This window comes from Brachyhypopomus gauderio, chromosome 4 (genome assembly GCF_052324685.1).
Source record: "Brachyhypopomus gauderio isolate BG-103 chromosome 4, BGAUD_0.2, whole genome shotgun sequence".
Taxonomy (NCBI): domain Eukaryota; kingdom Metazoa; phylum Chordata; class Actinopteri; order Gymnotiformes; family Hypopomidae; genus Brachyhypopomus; species Brachyhypopomus gauderio.
In genome coordinates, this window is record NC_135214.1 from 13,479,076 (window position 1) to 13,498,056 (window position 18,981).

Sequence of the window (18,981 nt, forward strand, 5' to 3'; positions counted from 1 at the left end):
ACTCTATTATCTTACCCAACTGTTTCTGACTTTTATTGTGCTTACCATTTTGGGTTTACAGAATTTCAGCCACAATATGCAGGTGCGATGGATCACGTACAAACCAATAGGGTGTCGGAATATTATATGCTTATACTCATCCAACCACAATCAAATTCACTCTCCGGATGGCGCAATTAGTCAGGATAGGGTTTTTTAAAACGATCACACGTCGGAATGAAAACAAGTCAATATGAAATAGCAGTAACGAGGCTATTTTTAAAATGTAAGGAGTATAAAGTACAGATAATGGTGTGCAAATGTAAGGAGTAGAAGTAAAAAGTCAGCTGAAAAATAATTACTCCAGTGAAATATCAGTATTCATATCCCAGCCTTCCTCTGAACAGGCTGTTTAAGAGGCTAAATCCACACAAGGCTTCGGGCCCTGACTCCGTGTCCTCTGCCATCTTGAGACACTGTGCTGATGAGCTGGCCCCAGTCTTCACGGGAATCTTCAACTCTTCCCTGGAGTCATGCCATGTCCCAGCCTGTTTCAAGTCCTCCATCATTGTCCCTGTCCCCAAGAAACCACGCGCCACAGGACTTAATGACTACAGGCCTGTGGCCCTAACGTCCGTAGTCATGAAGACCTTTGAACGTCTGGTTTTATCCCACCTCAAGGCCATCACCAACCCCCTTCTGGACCCCCTGCAGTTTGCCTACAGGGCCAACAGGTCCATAGATGATGCCATAAACCTGGCCCTCCACTTCATCCTGCAGCATCTGGACTCCCCAGGAACCTACGTTAGGATCCTGTTTGTGGAGTTCAGCTCTGCATTCAACACTATCCTTTCCACCCTTCTCCAGGACAAGCTCTCTCTGCTTCATGTGCCCGACTCCACCTGCAGGTGGATCACAGACTTCCTCATGGACCGCAGCCAGTGAGTACAGCTGGGGAAGACTGTCTCGAACATGCGGACTTTAAGCACAGGATCTCCCCAGGGCTGTGTACTTTCCCCTCTGCTCTTCTCCCTGTACACCAACTGCTGCACCTCCATCCATGACTCTGTCAAACTGATTAAGTTTGCGGACGACACCCCCCTCATTGGACTCATCACAGACGGTGATGAGTCTGCCTACAGGATGGAGGTGGACCGGCTGATGACCTGGTGCAGCAACAGCAACTTGATGCTCAAAGCCCAGAAGATAGTGGAGATGACTGTGGACTTCAGGAAAGCCACAAGGGCACTTTTTAGTGCACGTGGAACACTTCATTATAAAAAAAATTACAAGCACATGTTGAATGAAATTTGACTTTTATTTGTCACATTCTCTAAACGTGAGTTTTCAATGGAGAAAAATTCACGCATCCAACTGATATAATTTATATCCAATATACAGTCATGTCCTTCAGGTAACTTCTGTTTACCCTCCACTGTCTGCAGGCCTTGTTGCATATATTTTGCAATTAGTAAATCAATATAGGCCTACAATTAAGACAGTAAAAGACCGTAAAGTAGGAGAAGGAGTTATAGGCTACTGAGTGTTGTCATTACATGAATGCAGATGGGCATTTTTCACAGGTAATGGGGAACTTCCCGTTTCTTCTTTCACAAATGAATGTAATTTATGTTGCCTAACAAAACCTATACAACTGAAGACGTTCAGCTTAACACATAGATTTGCTAACTCTACCTTAATTATTTGTATGTGGTCGTCCTCACGTTATCTATCATTGATTTGGGCTAGTGCGACTAGTTTATCAGGTGACCAGTCGGCTAAAAATGCTTAGTAGTTTGGTGCTGTATGAGACATTTTACAACACAAGAAAATGATTTCACGTTGGGCTTAGAGGGCAAACGGTACGATTTGACTTGATGTGTATGTGACCTGGCTGGTGGGGACGGGAGAAGAAGTCTATCTGACCGTGTGTGCTGTGCTGAAGACGCTTCCTTCCACTCGCTGAACTGAACTGCTGCTGCTGCAGCGCATCTGGTGTTAAAGGAAGAGAGAGGTCGGGTGTGTGCGAGGTGGTGGCGCATTTCAGGGCATTGTTTTTAATCGCTCAGGTTTTCAAAAGATCATTTCAAACCGACCTCAGTAAAATGATAATAATAAAAAAAAAATAAATAAAAAAAACGAAGTTTCAAAAGGGCACTTTCGTTGATAAAGGGCAGAGTTGGTGGTGCTTTAGCACCACCTGATGTCTATGTGTGCACGCCACTGCCAGGGCCGCATCGTGTGCTCCGCTGAGAAGGTGATAGGCTGCAGCCTCCCATCTCTCCAAGAACTGTATGTCTCCAGGACGGTGGGGAGAGCGGATCGGATCATAGCTAATCCTTCTCACCCCGCACACTGACTATTTGATCCACTCCCCTCGGGCAGGAGGCTTCGGTCCATTCGGACCAGAACCTCCCGCCACAGGAACAGTTTCTTTCCCTCTGCCATTGGTCTCAAGAACAGTATATAATTTATCTATATATAATTTATCATTTATCTCTTAAAACCCTGCCTTCGTCACTTTACTTGGAATGCACTACTCCACATGCACTGTGTGACGCTCGAAGGAAGGAGGCATGACGAGCGTCGAAGGTGCAACACACAACGTTTAATTTCACACGCACTCACAAGGTGAAGCTCAATGCGGAGCGCAAGCACATCCACACACTTACACAGGCACGGAACTTTAGACAAAGACGAGCACAAGCGCGAGCGCGAACGCACATTATATAGGTGATTAACACAGACCCTCGTGATCTCGAGACAAGGCACAGGTGCGACTACGAACACGCTCACAAACGACCCATACCCACGGAACTACGAATATGGACATAACTGCACGCAGACGACGTAACGACACGCCCACAGGGAAGGGTCCGGAGCTGTGACCGTGACAGAGCCCGCCACCACTGGTCTCGCTACTCCCGGAGCGTCCCGCGCAGCTGGAAAGCCCCGAACCTACACCGACGGGCAGGTCCGGAGCCGCCGGGATCACGAGCCTCCGAGAGCCGTCTCCCCTGGTGGTGGGAATCGCCGCGAGCAGCTCTAGAACACCCTCCCTGTGAAGACAGGGGAAAATACATTCAACATGGGCACGTTCACAAACACACACACACACACTGGAACATGAAGCAAGAAAGGCACAAGAGGAAACAGGGGGTTAGGGAACAACATTGGGACAGACACACACACAGGGACAGGCATCCACGTTATCGTCTGGGCTGCCTGTCAGAGCGCTAGCAGTGGCGCGATCCCTCCTGGGGTCGCAGGCGAGACAGGTGGCGGAACACCTTCGGTCTTCGGGACCGACTTCTGAGCACTCGTGGTGCTGCTCGACGCTCCCGTGGGACGAGCGTCCGGTCTCCTCTCTCGGGGCGCCTCGGGCGCTTTCTTGGGAGCTACTGGAGGGCTTGCCCTTCGCCGCTTACTGGCAGCTCCCTGCGGCACCCACACGGGCAATCCGGACCCCCACATCGGGCCACGGACCGTCAAAAACATAAGTGCAGATTTTATTTCACAAGTTCTCAGATAAGAACAAGACGTTCTAAAGTTTTGCCACCTAATTGTCTTCATGGTTGCGAAACAACACGACACGTATACGGATGCAAAAAGCGAAACCAAAACAGCTGGTGGCAGTGCGTTAAACTGGGAACCACGACGCCGCAGGAGGGCAACCGCGACATCGCGTGGGTCCCACGCATAGGTGCAACCATCTCACGGCAATAGCAACTCAACTTTAAAAAAGGAAGTGAGAAGAAGTAGTGACGGTTAATTTGACCACGGTGGGTTTGCTAGAAGAAAGATAAACAGAGAACGAAATTGTTCGTATTGGGTTTGCTATGAGAATGAGGAAGAGAGACTTAACTTTGTGTTTGTTTTGCCAGGAGATTGCGAGATCGTCCCAGGGCAGCGTAGTCATGGAGGAACAGAAGCTACTGGACAACCGAGTGAAGGAGCTGAAGAACCGCGTGCAGGTACTGCTGGTGGAGACACTCTACGTGACGCTCTCTGATCTCTCTCAGATACTGCTGGAGGAGTCACTCCACGTGATCCTGATCTCTCTCTGATATAAAATGTAGAAATATTTACCTGAGCTTAACAATACAGCTTGCAAATGTAAATGTAAGATCAACATTCTTCTAAATAAGATGTAATAGTATATGATTTTGAAATCAATGATTTGTGGTATGTCAAGCTTTTTTTCTGAACACAGATTTGTAATGGCAGCACTTTTAAAAACATGCGTATGTATGTATGTATGTATAGTATGTGGAATTACATTTTCCAGGAGGCAGAACAAGTTATTCAGGATCTGGAAGATCAACAAGATGAGCCCAATTGCAAAAGGAAAACTTTACAGAGTCAAGGTGAAAGATTAAAATCCTTTTAATCAATGAATTCATTTGTTGAAACGTCATACTGGCATAATTTATGTTTTTGAAATGTGTGCTTTGTGTCATATTTCCAGCAGAGGGTGAGTGAACTCTAGAATGGATAGGGTGAAATTTGAGAAAACTATTCAAATCCTGCGTAATATCTCATTACGAATATGCATTTAATTTCAGAACTTGAAGGTTACTTGTGAACAGAAGTATACTCTACCCCTACACCAAAACAATTGTGAAATATACAATCATGTATGCATGTAAAGCCAAAATTGTGTGTTTAAAAGAAATTCAGATTATGTCAAATTATATGAACATATGACAATTTCATTTGAAAATGGAACAACAGCATCACAGGTATAATTTTAGGCATCACTGGGTGTCAGTTCCAGTTCCATGTACATCTCTGCACATGAAGACATGAAGATAAGATACACCAGCCAGTTCCATAATTTGAGCTGTGTGGGTTGAACCCAGTCACCCAGTGAGCTCATTCCTCCCTCATAAATCAGGATGCAGGCTACATTACACTCAGTGTTTTTTCCCTTAATTATTTTCTACATTTTTACAACTCATTTTCTTTCATGTGCCAGAAAGAGACATTTAAACTGTTGAAAGATATTCCCATTAAAGCATGTTCATATAAACTCATGCATAACTCATGCTTCTACATGTCAACGTCAACATTTCACGTTCCATCTTGGCTTCAGTTCAGGCTGAAACAAATGCACAGACGGCACAGGACGAATCACAGCAGGAGACGATGATGGTGGTGCACGTAAAGCAGCACAGGGAGATAGAGGTATGTCATGTGGGAAATGAAGCCAGATGCACATACAAACCCAGCTACTGTACTCAACCAGTGTATTGTTTTTTGTTTTGTTTACAGTTGTTGGTGTGTGTGTCTGCAGATAATAGCAACTGAATTAGCACAAGTGCTAATGTTAGTGGATCAAATCCAGTTCAGTCTTATATCAGTGGAGCTGCCTGAGTGGAAACAGAAGCAGCAAATGGCCTGCATAGGAGGTCCCCCAAATGCCTGTCTGGACCAGCTACAGAGCTGGTGAGGAGGGCCTCTAGGGGGTGCTGTTCTTCACACAAATCTGTTTTTGCATTCAGATTTTCCAACGTTATAATTGAATCATGCTGAGTATTTAGTTAACTGAGATATGAGATACAGCCTCATCTGTAAAAATTCAGAATTACAACAGATGCAGTCATTAAATGGAATGATTTAAGTGTTAATACGCAGTCAGTAATGAAGTGTGATGTTGTTGCTCAGGTTCACCACGGTGGCGGAGTGTCTGCAGCAGACACGTCAGCAGCTGAACAAACTGCAGGAGCTGGTGGTGTTCTCCTATGACAACGACCCCATTGCCGTGAGCGTGAGCACCCTGCAGGAACAGGCCCTGGCACTCTTCACAAACCTCCTCACCAAGTACGTGGGTTCCACAGGTGGAGCTGGGGTTTGGCTCCTGTTAGAATGGAGCAGGAAGGAAAAGCTTGTGATGTGTGTTTCAGCTCCATTGTGGTGGAGAGACAACCCTGCATGCCCATACATCCTCAGAGACCGCTGGTGCTGAAGATGGGGGTGCAGTTCACAGTCAAACTCAGGTGCACTGCTTGTCTTCACTCAGTTCAGTTTAGGTGAACTCAAATGAACACTACAAAGGGTAATTCAACACTGGATTCCATTCAAAAAGATTTTCAGTATATTACTCAAAATACAGGAAGAATTCTGATTATGGAAAGACTTATCTGTAAGAATGAAAACAACAATAACAGCAATAATAATAATAAAAATACTGGTGAATATTTCCTTTGCCAACAGAATGCTGGTTTTTCTACCAGAGTTCAGTCGCCAGCTCAAAGTCCAAGCATGTTTTGACAAGTAAGCTTACACAAAAAACTACATGAAATGACATGAAAAGTTTGAGCGCTATGCGTTTTATTGATAGTGTCACGTCTAGCCCCGCCCCCACCTGTCAAGTGTACCTTTTGTTTATCTATCCATGTGTCTATGTTTTGGTTCCCCATGTGTTTTCCCTGCCACTCCCATGTCATTGGTCACCCTGCCCCATAATTATCATTCTCAGCTTGTCTGGTGAGTTTCATTGATTGTCGGTGTTATTTAAAGCTCTGTTCCTTGCTTTGTTCAGAACTGGGGGTATTCCAGAAAGCAGGTTTAACAAACTCTAAACTTAACCCTGAACTCTGAGTTGTCTTACCCCGATCTGACATACTCAGAGTTTTCGGTTCCAAAACTGCTGATCGGAGTTAAAGTAATCAAGGTCGCTCAACTCTGAGCAGGTTGACCCAAACAGAAGCACGTTCACACGTCTTTCCCTTTTTTATTCTCTCTCCCCCCCTCTTTTCTTTTCCCCTCTTTTCTATACTCTATCCTCTCATGGTCCACCTAATCCCAATAATTATCACTTCACACTATATTATACATTATTATTTGATGTATTATTTGATATAAAAACAAAGTTGTCCTCTGTGGTGGAAATTTGGTGATTTCCATTTATGTCAGGCTTTCTTAGTATACATTAAACACGTTAGAAGTAGGGTTTTTACATATATGTGTGTTAATTAACCTACTTTTTTAACTCTCAATATTAACGACAGTTTCCAATAAATTACAAAATGTCATTTATTGGTTATGGATTCTGTTTTTTGATTCTCAAAACTTTTATGGCGTCAAAATAGGACCTAATGTTTTGAGAATCAAAAAACAGAATCCATAACCAAGAAATTACGTTTTGTAATTGAGAAAACTGTCGTTAATATTGAGAGTTAAAAAAGCTGGTTTGTAAACACAATATTTATGTTTTCAATAGTCTATTTTGAGTTTAATATCCTTAAAGAATCCGTTTTCGTTGCGCCTTTTCTCGTTCGCGCTTCTCTCGGTCTCTCTCGCCTCCAGAAGTTTCTCGCTTTTGACTTTTGGACCTGTTTTTACGGGTGGGCGGGATTTACACAGTCATTGGCTGATGTAGTTAAGCCCCGCCCACCCATGCCATTCTGGTTCACACTACACGATTTTAGGCTGGTTTTTCAGTCGCCGACTGATCGCCGACAAAAACTGTGGTCGGAGGCGAATCGGCGATCACTCGTCGCTCGCTCAGTCGTGTAGTGTGAACTGCTGAAAGACTCTGAAAGACGCTCGCCGAGCCGTCGCCGACTGGTCGCAGACGACTGGCAGATATCTAGCATGTTTAATATCTAGCAGTCGGCGACTGCGAGTCGGCAGCAGCGTCTAGCTACAGCCAATGGGAACGCGGAGAGAGAACCGCGGCACCGCTTAAGATATCTCTGAAGAATGTACAAAACATTCAAGAATGCTTTCAAAACAGTAACCCAGCAAACACACAAAATCCTCACCTTTCTTACAACTTTACTACAACACTGTGTTTAAGTTATTGTGACAGCACTGGAGAAATAGTGCGATTGATTATATGTTCACTGCAACGGAGAGATGAAATAATTCTGGCAACTTGGGACTATGGAGTGTATAAACGGTAAAAAAAATAACAATAACGAAAATGTGGAGTACATGTACATTCTTTTTTTCTTCTACGTGGTGTTGCTGGTTCTGGGAGAGTTTCGTTTTCGTGTTTTTGGACGGCAGCCAGATGAGTCGGCGATTACCCAGTCGTTCCCCAGTTCGTGTTCTCGCGTTTTTGGACGGCAGCCAGATGAGTCGGCGATTCCCCAGTCGTGTAATTCGTGAGCCCGCGTCGCCGATTAGTCATGTAGTGTGAACGCCACAACAACTGAAAGACTCGCGATTACAGCACGACCAGTCGTGTTGTGCGGACGGCACAAAAACCTGACGACTGAAAAGTCGTGTAGTGTGAACCAGGCTTGAGCAGAGAAGGACGGCTCTAAAACCTGCAACTGTCGACGCGATCTTATTCTTACATAACAGCATGTAGAACCTTGTAAGTAGGCTATGTCTTCATGATGAACGTACTATTATTTGTTACGTTATAGCAGGCAGCATATTTGGCCTAATTAATTTCCTAATTAATTTTTCAGGCAGGAGGCTACAATCAACTGGTAGGACGTAAACATGGGGTTGACCTGTTCAGTTTAATAATACATTTTTTATTTAATCCAATAATTACTTTGTTAATTCGTGTCGTCCTCGTGTCGTTCTTGTTGCATTGTTCATCAAAATAACTTTTAAAAATTCTGTTCACTTAAAACAACTCTAAAGTGTAGTTGACAACGGCAGCTATAACGGCTCACGTATTAAGGAATTGTCGGGTTTAAAGCGGTCTCGGGCTCATAATTACAGTTAATTTGTCGGGCCGGGCCGGGCTCGGACACAATGTGCACGGGCTCGGAAAGGGTCGGGTTTGATTTGTTAGGCCCGATCTAAGCTCTACCATCGAGCAGGTTAGCTTCAGAGCATAAGTTACTATAGCAACTGACTCGGGTTCTCTCTAAGCTTGGTTTCTGAAACGGAAAACCCTGAATTTTCGTTAACTCTTGAGTTTACTTACCCGGTTTCGTCACTTAACCCGCTTTCTGGAATACCCCTCTGGTCTTTGTTGTTAGAATTCAGTTGTTGTGTGAGTATTTTGACTATTCCTTGTTCTTTGTGTTTTTGTAAAGTAATGTTTTATACTCGTTTTGTTCCTTTTTTTATAATATCTGGTTAATCCCTTCGGTTTGGTACCGCAGTCTCTTTGTCTGACTCCCCTGGCATGACTTTGGACCGTTTCAATAACTCTGCTTATGGATTTGCGATTAATAAATTTGGCTCTTCTGAGCATACGTGTTCACATTATCACTCCCCGACGCCCCTGGCATCACGGATAGTAATTACACTTAAATTGTGCCATGTTTTCTCTATAGGGATTTAACAGAAAAGAATACAAACCATGGGTATGTGTAAAAAGATTCATTTTGGTTTTCTTAAAGGAATATATACAGTATATATATAAATGCATACACACAGTTGCTGCATGTGCACGAGAAATTTTCATTTTGTCTCTGCTGATGTAGATACCGAAGATTCAAAATTCTGGGGTCCACTACTAAACTCATGGAGGAGTCAGATGGCAGTTTGACAGCTGAGTTTCGACATTTGGTATGAGCAGAATACTGTTTTTTTTTTTACTTTTTAAATAGTTTTAACTTATTTTTATTGTCAAGTAAATTCTGAAGTAAAAACTTTTCCATGTTTTTCTTTGTCAGACACTGAGAGAGCAGATAACAGCTGGAGACATATTAAATAAGGTTGGATACTGCTATACTAACTTGTTTACATATTTACATGAATTAATAAGTGGAGATCAAAGAAGATTTCTACGATATGGTTGGCAGATCAGTTTTAGACATGTTTACAGATGTGATGGATTTAGGAAGAGGTCCATGCTTCATAGAATTGGACTTCTGTGTGGGTAATATGACATGACAAGGCAGTGTATTATACAACCTGGGTGCTCAGAAGACACATATATTTCCAGGATAAGTATTGTACAGATAGAAGTTTTGCATTTATATACGTGTTACACTTTAGTATTCTTGTACTTTATTTAGTAGTGCGTGCCATGTAAATAAATGAGTAATTGCTGAGTGTTTTCTGGTCTGTTTCAGTCTCGTCTTCTCATCGTGGAACAACTGCACTTGCTCAACTTTGACATCCATCTGAATCATCCTGGACTCTCTATTGATTTAATGGTGCAACTAAACCACAGTGTCCCTACACTTCTATGTCACAATTATTCCACTACAATTTCAAGTCCGCTCTTTTTTTTTATTAATGTGCTGTAACTGAAATTGCAAAGCTGTGGATGTCAGTTCAGTAAGGGCATTTAATCCTGCTCCACTGCGCCATCTTGTGGCCCTGACTATATCATACCAGTACACAGCTCTGACACGCTCCTCTGCTGCATTCTACCTGTGTAGAAGATTTCAATATTTCAGGAGGTGTGCTTTCTCTTCAGTCTGGAACCTCTCAGTGTTTCTTTGTTAAGCCGTCCCGGGAGTTTCTTTTGCCACTGTCACCACTGGATTTAGGATGCATTTCAAAATAGGTTTCAAATGCTGAATCTAATTCAATTCACTGGCATCACTCGCCTTGTACTGAGTGCATGATGTTGTGTTTTAAACCCAGACTACTACACTTCCTCTCGTGGTGATAACTCCCATGACCCAGCTGTCACAGGCCTGGGCCGCAGTGCTCTGGTATAACATGCACTGCACTGACTGTCAGGTAAGAGACATTTTCCACTAGTTAGTGTTGTGTATATTGATTTTTTTAATGTAAACTTGGTTTACTCTCATTTACTAGCTTTACTAGGTTTTACCAGCCTTTATTAGGCTTACTAGATTTAATAGGTTAGTAGACACTACTTATTTCTGTTTTAAGTGCCAGATTACCCATAAGGTGATGTTTTAGAATGCATCAGAACCACTAAATTAATCATTGTCATTTCAGAACGTGATATTTTTCCTGGACCCTCCCCCGTTGACCTGGGGGCAAGTGGTCAGCGTTTTGAGCTGGCAGTTTTCGGGTTTTACTCAGAGAGGCCTCGATGCAGACCAACTGAGTATGCTCGCTGACCGACTGCTTGGTAACCTCACACACTGTATTTCACTGATAAATCAAACATGGCTGTGGGAGTCTCTATTTTTAAAAGGATTTTATCCTAAAAAAATCTTTGTTTTGGTGTTTCCAGAATTTTGTTATCATTTAACTCACTTGTAATATGATTAATTTAGAGATTAGAGAAAGGTTCAGATTATCAAAATGCAGAAGCAGTCCTTGTTGTTAACTCGAAAAAGATGGATAAACCATCTGGCTATTTACAGGTATACTGCATTGTGATAGTTTGGTTTTACTCACGTGTCTGCAGGTCCGGAGGCTCAAGGAAATCCTGAAACACTCGTTTCCTGGAGTAAATTCAGTAAGGTGAGAAGTTAATCTCTTAAATGGTTGACTGAGATAATTATAGTTAATATTGATACAGCGGTCAAGCCTTCTGCTCTCCTTTCACTAAAGCACATTGTTTCATTTCTACCAAAACTACTGATGAAATGAAATTTTGTGATACACTGAAAGAGCTGACTAAACTTGACACTTCCAAAGATCTGATCAGAAGTTAGATCTAATCTGAGGAGACAAACAGCTGGGTTTATGAGGGTGGGGGCTGGTCTTTCAAGACCAGTGCACTGGAAACTGACTAATCATGTTGTGGATGACACACTGACACGTGTTGTTTTAAGTCGGTAAAGATAGTGATATTAAAGTGATGAAAACCGTGCACAGACTTTGACTATTACATACTTGACCTTAGCAGGTAATCAAACAGCATGATATAAAACTCATGGCTAAACTGACATGACACTGGAACAGTCTGGCTTCTTTGATGAAGCACTTTGAAAGGGCAGTTGCAGTCTCGGGTGAATCAGGTGATGATCAGTCGAGAGAACACGAACACAGCTAATGATTTAACAGCATAAGAACGCGTCCAGCGCTGTGACTCCGTATGAGGAAGGAAGCAATTTGAAATGTGGTCCTTGTATTTCCCTAGCCTGATGCTGGTAGATTGTCTTTCTGGTCATGGATAGACAACACACAAACCTTAATTCGACGATACCTGCTCAACATCTGGAATGATGGGTAAGACTAAAGGCTTAGGGAGAAAAACAAAAAATAATAGATTATTTTTGTGTGATGTATATGAATACCATGCTGTTTTGTTGAAATATGGATGTGTGTTACAGAACCATCACCAATATCACTAATATAGTCTAACTTTTCAGATTTGCAAGGATAATGAATCACTCCACCATCTAAGATCCACAAACTAATGATAAGATATAATAAATAAGATCCTAATGAGGAAATAAAAGCACGAATGAACCTTTCTGCAGGACTTCGCTAGAATAAAACCCATTGTTCTGTATAATTTTGTGGTGTTGGTAATATGTGATGGGATGCTCAAAAGCTTTTCACAAACCTAGCCACTAGGGTGCACACACTGGTGTATTTTAGTGCCTGTCCCAAGCCCAGATAAATAGGGAGAGTTGCGTCAGGAAGGGCATCTGGTGTAAAAACTGCGCCAAATCAAATGATGCGGATCAAAAATAGAAATTCCATACCAGATCGGTCGAGGCCCAGGTTAACAACGACCGCCATGGGTGGTGTTGTCCAACAGGGCATTAGTGGAAATTGGACTGCTGTTGGGACAAGGAGGAGGAGGAGAGGGGGGAAGAGGGTTCTGAAGCTGAATGAGAGGAGGCAGAGCAGGAAGTTGGAGGTTAGAGTTGGTACGTTGAATGTGGGCTCTATGACGGGTAAAGGGAGAGAGCTAGCTGATGCGATGGAGAGGAAGAAGATAGATATACTGTGTGTACAGGAGACCAAGTGGAAGGGGAGCAAGGCCAGGAGCATTGGTGGTGGCTACAAACTCTTCTATCATGGTGTGATATGGAAGGACAAATGGTGGTAGATTTTGCTAAAAGGATAAAGTTGGCTGTAGTTAACACTTTAAGAAAAAGGAAGAGCACAGGGTAACGTATAAGAGTGGGGGAAGATGCACACAGGTCGACTATATCCTCTGTAGGAGACGAAACCTGAAAGAGGTTAGTGATTGCAAGGTGTTACCAGGGGAGAGTGTAGCTAAACAGCATAGGATGGTGATATGTAGGATGGTTTTGGAGGTGAAGAAGAGGAAGAGAGTGAGAGCGGAACCTAAGATCAGGTGGTGGAAGTTAAAGGATGAGGACTGTGGTGTAAAATTCAGAGATGAGGTGAGGCAGGTACTGAGTAATGGTGTTGGTGTTCTGGATACCTGGGATAAGACTTCAAATGCAGTGAGGGATGTGGCTAGGAAGGTACTTGGTGTGACCTCAGTACAGAGGAAGATAGACAAAGAGTCGTGGTGGAATGAGGAAGTTCAGAAAAGTTTGAGAGGAAAGCGGTTGGCTAAAAAGAATTGGGATTCTTCTGAGTGTCTTGGGAATGTGGAAGGAGTATTTTGAGGAACTGTTGAATCTAGAGAATGAAAGGGAAAGAAGGTTAGAAGAGGTAGAGGTTGTGAATCAGGAAGTGGCCCAGGTGAGCAAGGAAGAAGTAAGGGCTACAATTCGGAGAATGAAGTGTGGTAAGGCTGTTGGACTGGATGATATTCCAGTGGAGGCATGGAAATGTTTGGGAGAGACAGCAGTGGAGTTTTTGACTGGGTTATTTAACAGAATCTTGGAAGGTCAGAAGACGCCTGAGGAGTGGAGATGAAGCATAATGGTGCCGATTTTCAAGAATAAGGGCGACGTTCAGAGCTGTAGTAATTACAGGGGAATAAAGTTGATCAGTCACAGCCTGAAAATCTGGGAAAGTGTAGTGGAAGCTAGGTTTAGAGGAGAGGTAGAGATCTATGAGCAACAGTACGGTTTCATGCCAGTTAAGTGCACCACAGATGCTATGTTTGCTTTGAGAGTGTTAATGGAGAAGTATAGGGAAGGATTTGTCATTTGTCATAGGAGTTACATTGTGTGTTTGTTGAAAGCTTATGATAGAGTACCGAGACAGGAGCTGTGGTATTGTATGAGGAAGTCAGGGGTAGCAGAAAAATATGTGAGGGTGGTGCAGGATATGTATGAGAACAGTGTGACAGCAGTGAGATGTGCGGTAGGAATGACAGACGGGTTTAAAGTGGGGGTAGGACTACATCAGGGATCAGCCCTGAGTCCCTTCCTGTTTGCAATTGTCATGGACAGACTGATGGACGAGGTTAGGCAGGAGTCCCCTTGGACTATGATGTTTGCTGATGACAATGGCTGCATCTCAATTCAGGGGCTGCAGCCTACGTAGACCGCGTAGACCGCAGCCCACGGTGGCCACACACTTCGAAGGCCCGGGTAGGCTGCATCTCACGGCTGTTAAATGAGACAGTCTAGTCTTCGCAAGACGTATGTTTGCGTGACCACGCTCTGCCCCGTTTCATACGTTACATACGTGTTAGCGCGCTGTCCGACAAATATCACATCACCCAAAAATGCCTAAAAGAAAATGCGTTGAACATGTATTCACATGTTTGACGGGAAGTATAACTTCATAACAAAATTCAATGTATTTTTATAAACGTTACTCTTTAGTAAATACTCAAAGCACAGGTTTACCTGCAATATCATTAATAACTGGCATGTTATTTAGCATCTCATTGCAGTATAAATGTCCATATTTAAAAAATACCGACATTTAAAAACGAATTCTTCGGCCCGTACACTAGACTCCGCCTGTTTATTGTTCATAGAGCAATGAATCCTGGGATATGGTGGGACGCAAAGGATACTCAGATGCATCCTTCGTTTTCGGGGTTTTGAAGGCTACATTCGTCGGCCGCATAAGAAGGAGCCCACGAATTGGGACAGCCTCGTCGCGGCGCAGTGACGTAACCGGCCTACAAATGCGCACTTCGTGGGCTGCAGCCCCTGAATTGAGATACACCTACTGTGATCTGTAGTGAGAGTAGGGCGCAGGTGGAGGTGAGCTTGGAAAGATGGAGATATGCTTTGGAGAGCAAGGGAATGAAAGTGAGCAGGAGTAAAACAGAGTACATGTGTGTGAATGAGAGGGCAGACGGTGGACAGGTCTAGTTACAAGGAGTTGATTTGGTGAAGGTCGATGAGTTTACCAACTTGGGGACAAGGGTACAGAGTAATGGAGGAAGTGAAAGGTAAAGAAGAGAGTGCAGGCAGGGTGGGGTGGATGGCATAAAGGGTCTGGGGTGTTTCGGCTAGAATGAAAGGAAAGATCTATAGGACAGTAGTGAGACCTGCTGTGCTGTATGGACTGGAGACAGTGGCACTGACGGAGACAGGTGAGGGAGATGGAGGTGTCTGAGATGAAGGTGTTGAGATTCTCATTTGGAGTGACGAGGAAGGATAGGATCAGAAATGAGTTTATTAGAGGATCAGCACATGTAGCATGTTTTGGAGATAAAGTTAGAGGAGCGAGATTGAGATGGTTTGGACATGTACAGAGGAGGGAGGTGAGGTATATTGGTAGGAGGGTCTTGAAGATGGAACTTCTAGGCAAAAGGAGGAGATGTAGACCTAAGAGTAGATTTATGGATGCAGTGGTAGAGGATATGAGAGTGGCTGGTGTGTCAGTGGAGGACACTAAGGACAGGGCCAGATGGAGGAGTTTGATCCGCTGTGGCGACCCCTAAATAGGAATAGCCTTAAGAAGAAGGAGAAGTGCTCAAAAGCTTTTCACATGAGATTTATTATTAGATGTGAAAGACTTTATATGCTAGTGCAGATATATTTAGGGTTCAGTTCCAATAATAAAAACCCATTTTGTTTTCCTGTTTAGTTATAAACATTTCAAACAAATATTAATGTTCCTGATATGTTCAGTGTATTAATGTGTCCTACTTCATCCAGAGATACTCAAACATACACCTGGTCTTTTTTACCATACCCATGCAGGTATATCATGGGCTTCATTACCGAAGAAAAGGCGAAGACATTGTTAGTTGACAAATGTCCAGGCACTTTCCTGCTGCGCTTTAGTGAGACATGTTTTTCTGGTGGAATCATCATTACATGGGTGGAGCAGTGCCAGACTGGTACGTGTGTGTCCGCTTATATGAGTGTGTTTATGCTCAATGCAGGTGGTCTTTGTATACCTTAAACATTCTCTGTATACATTAGCCTTCAAACGTGTATGAAATCTACAGGTGAACTCCAGACACACTCCACAAAGTCCTACAGCAACGCAGACCTCAATACAGTCTCCCTACCTGATATCATCCAGAACTACACAGTAATGGCTGTCGAGAACATTCTGGAAAGCCCTCTGCACTACCTGTATCCAGACATCCCGAAGGACGCCGCCTTTGGCTGCTACTACAGCTCTCTGCCCAAGGAAGGGACATTACACAGCTGATCGTTCAGGACAAATGGCTAATGCATAAAGATTTTATCATGTGGTGTTTTTTTTATCCTTTAAACTTTTAAGAAAGAACAAAGTAATTGTTCAAATGATTCAATGGTTTGTAGAAAATCATATATATATATATATATATATATATATATATGACCTCCATGTAGGGGGACCCTAAATTGGTTAACTTGAGGACTACAAAGCAACTGGTTGATCTCAAGTTAACTTCACTTATAAAATTAAACGAATAATCAGAATTTATTTTGCTTTTCTGGTAAAATGTACTTATTTTTTAGCAGTTTTTGAGCATTATGGTCGATGCTCATCTCAAAATGCTGGAAGTCATTATTTTTGGGGGGCTGTTTGTTTCCATCTTGTCTATACATGTGTGTTAGAACTCTGGTGATGAGTAGAGGGAACTCAACTGAGACAAAGTGGCATCTCTAAAGCAGTGGAGGAGCTTGAGGGGTGAGAGTAGAAAGGAGACTCAAGACCTAGGTGTCCACCTACAACCCCTGCTTTGTCTGAACAAAGGCTAAGGACCAAGGTGTGAGCTGCTTTCAAACAGGCAGGAGGACATGTGTGGTCCAACTCTCCAAACACACACAGGACAGGTGTGGTCTGACTTTCAAACACACATGAAGACAGGTGTGGTCTGACTCCCAAAAACACATGAAGATAGGTGTGGTCCGACTCCCAAAAACACACAGAACAGGTGTGGTCTGACTGTCAAACACACACAAGGACAGGCGTGGTCTGACTCCCCACCACACATGAGGACAGGTGTGGTCTGACTCCCAAAAACATGAAGACAGGTGTGGTCAGACTCCCAAACACACACAGGACAGGTGTGGCCTAACTCCCCAAACACACACAGGACAAGTGTGGCCTGACTCCCCAAACACACACAGGACAGGTGTGGCCTGACTCCCCAAACACACACAGAACAGGGGGGTGTTCCAAGAAGCGGGTTAAGCGAGAAAACCGGGTAAGTTAACTCAGAGTTCACGGAAACCGAGCTTAGAGAGAACCTGAGTCAGTTACTATAGCAACTTATGCTCTGAAGCTAACCTGCTCGCTGGCAGGTTAACTTGGACCTGACCCAGAGTTACAAACACATCATCATGACGTGTCCTTTCCTCGAAGATCATGTGGATATTGAAGCTCAGTTTATTCGCCGAGCTCTTTGTTGGGAACGCCTTATAAAACCCCGAATAGACATAGGCCTACTATCATTTTCGGATTATTTTTTAATGAACGTTATCGTTTTCAGCACAATCCATTACTTACATCAATAACATTATTATTATAATAACATTTCAAATATTACACATCGCGGATCAGCCCTAAATTCTCTCCAGATTGTTATATATCGGTCTTCGTTTTTTGCTAGTGGAAGTTTTCTTTATAGTGTAGGAGATGCTGAATCTGTCAGCAAAGCTACTGTATGTCGGTCTGTCCGAAAACTATGTCCGGCATTAAAATGACTGCCCGGTTTTTTGGTGTTTCCTGGGCTTAAGCCAGTTATGGACAACAAAGAGGAATTCCACAGCATCATTGGTTTGTCTTTAATTCACACGGACAATAAAGAAATTAAGCAAAGGAGAAGCAATATATAACGAACTACATTCCATTTACATTTTAAGGATTCTCTAGAGTGATTGGCTGCATTGATGGAACCTACATATGCTACCTATTACAGCACCATTAAAATATGAAAATTCATCCATAGCATTAATGTACAGGTACTAACCTTTATAATCCTTAATGAATACTTATCTTTAATGGTAACAAAAATAACGTAGCTATTGTAACTGACCGTTCTTCCCATCAAGATCATATGTGATGCTTCCCACCTCGTCACAAATGTTGAAGCCAGATGGCCAGGATCCGTGTATGATTCCACACTGTACAACAAATCTGAACAGAGTAGGCCTGCGGTAGTTTTGCTAGTTGTTCACATGCAGTGTAATAGTTAAATCATTGCAAACCCTAGTGTGATTATAGGACATGACGGCCTCCTTCATGGAGACAGAGGGTATCCCTGCCTGTCCTATAGGCCTACCTTATGACTCCCTATTCAGATCCTGCACCTGGACCACAGTACAGCTACAATCAGGCCCACAGCAAAACCAGGGCAAGAATTTAAATGACCCTAGGAATCCTCGAGGCCAGGTTCCAGTGCCTGAAGGGGCTCAGAGTAACCCCTGATAGGGCGTGCCACATAATAATGGAATATGTGGTATTACACAACATTGCAACCATCCAGGAAGAGCGACAGCCTACCATCTCGGACATGCCCACAGACGAGGAACCTTACATGCATGTGGGTGACAACAGAGATGGTGGAGTTGTCAGAGACTCCATCTGCAATCACTGCTTTCCACATTAAATCATGCACCACCACCCACCCCACCCCTCCATCCACCCTGTAACCTTTTAATATACATTACAGTCAAATTCACTGTTATGTTTCATTATTTCATTTTTCCTGTAAATATATTTTATAATATATTTTAAGAATAAGATATAGTTATGTACAGCCATACCACTTTGTACAATATTCTTATACTTCATTTTTATCTGATGCCATGTGTGTTTCACACCACTCAGATTAGACCTGGAATTAGTAAGTATTCAATAAAAATAGTAAGTGTTCAATAAAAAAATATTTAAAAACTCAATACAGTATTATAAAGGTGGAGA

At 43.1% G+C, this 18,981-nt stretch overlaps 1 protein-coding gene across 8 annotated transcripts; it reads left to right on the forward strand.

Annotated features, from left to right (window-relative positions):
- Positions 1 to 2,746: 2,746 nt before the first annotated feature.
- On the forward strand, positions 2,747 to 17,829 carry LOC143512268 (signal transducer and activator of transcription 1-like). Of its 8 annotated transcripts, none has more exons than XM_077002364.1 (18): positions 2,747 to 3,761; positions 3,864 to 3,953; positions 4,246 to 4,346; positions 5,075 to 5,166; positions 5,276 to 5,427; positions 5,647 to 5,802; positions 5,886 to 5,978; positions 6,196 to 6,255; positions 9,231 to 9,260; positions 9,381 to 9,465; positions 9,573 to 9,614; positions 9,975 to 10,058; positions 10,495 to 10,593; positions 10,819 to 10,954; positions 11,237 to 11,292; positions 11,915 to 12,003; positions 15,819 to 15,958; positions 16,070 to 17,829. In XM_077002364.1, the coding sequence occupies exons 3-18, from the start codon at positions 4,247 to 4,249 to the stop codon at positions 16,276 to 16,278; spliced, it is 1,623 nt and encodes a 540-aa protein (XP_076858479.1). In that variant the 5' UTR covers positions 2,747 to 3,761; positions 3,864 to 3,953; position 4,246; the 3' UTR covers positions 16,279 to 17,829. The 8 variants fall into 8 exon arrangements, with proteins under 8 accessions (XP_076858479.1, XP_076858478.1, XP_076858480.1 ...); XM_077002363.1 differs by having other exon boundaries at positions 2,750 to 3,761; positions 4,268 to 4,346; XM_077002365.1 differs by lacking the exon at positions 2,747 to 3,761 and having other exon boundaries at positions 3,860 to 3,953; positions 4,268 to 4,346; positions 5,080 to 5,166.
- The last annotated feature ends 1,152 nt before the right edge of the window (positions 17,830 to 18,981 follow it).

Excerpts from the sequence above, each read along its gene's own strand:
- LOC143512268 (XM_077002363.1), top strand. The coding sequence starts at position 3,897 with ATGGAGGAACAGAAGCTACTGGACAACCGAGTGAAGGAGCTGAAGAAC. Across the intron at positions 5,167-5,275 it reads AGCAGCACAGGGAGATAGAG|ATAATAGCAACTGAATTAGC; the intron begins GTATGTCATGTG and ends GTGTGTCTGCAG. Across the intron at positions 5,979-6,195 it reads CAGTTCACAGTCAAACTCAG|AATGCTGGTTTTTCTACCAG; the intron begins GTGCACTGCTTG and ends CTTTGCCAACAG.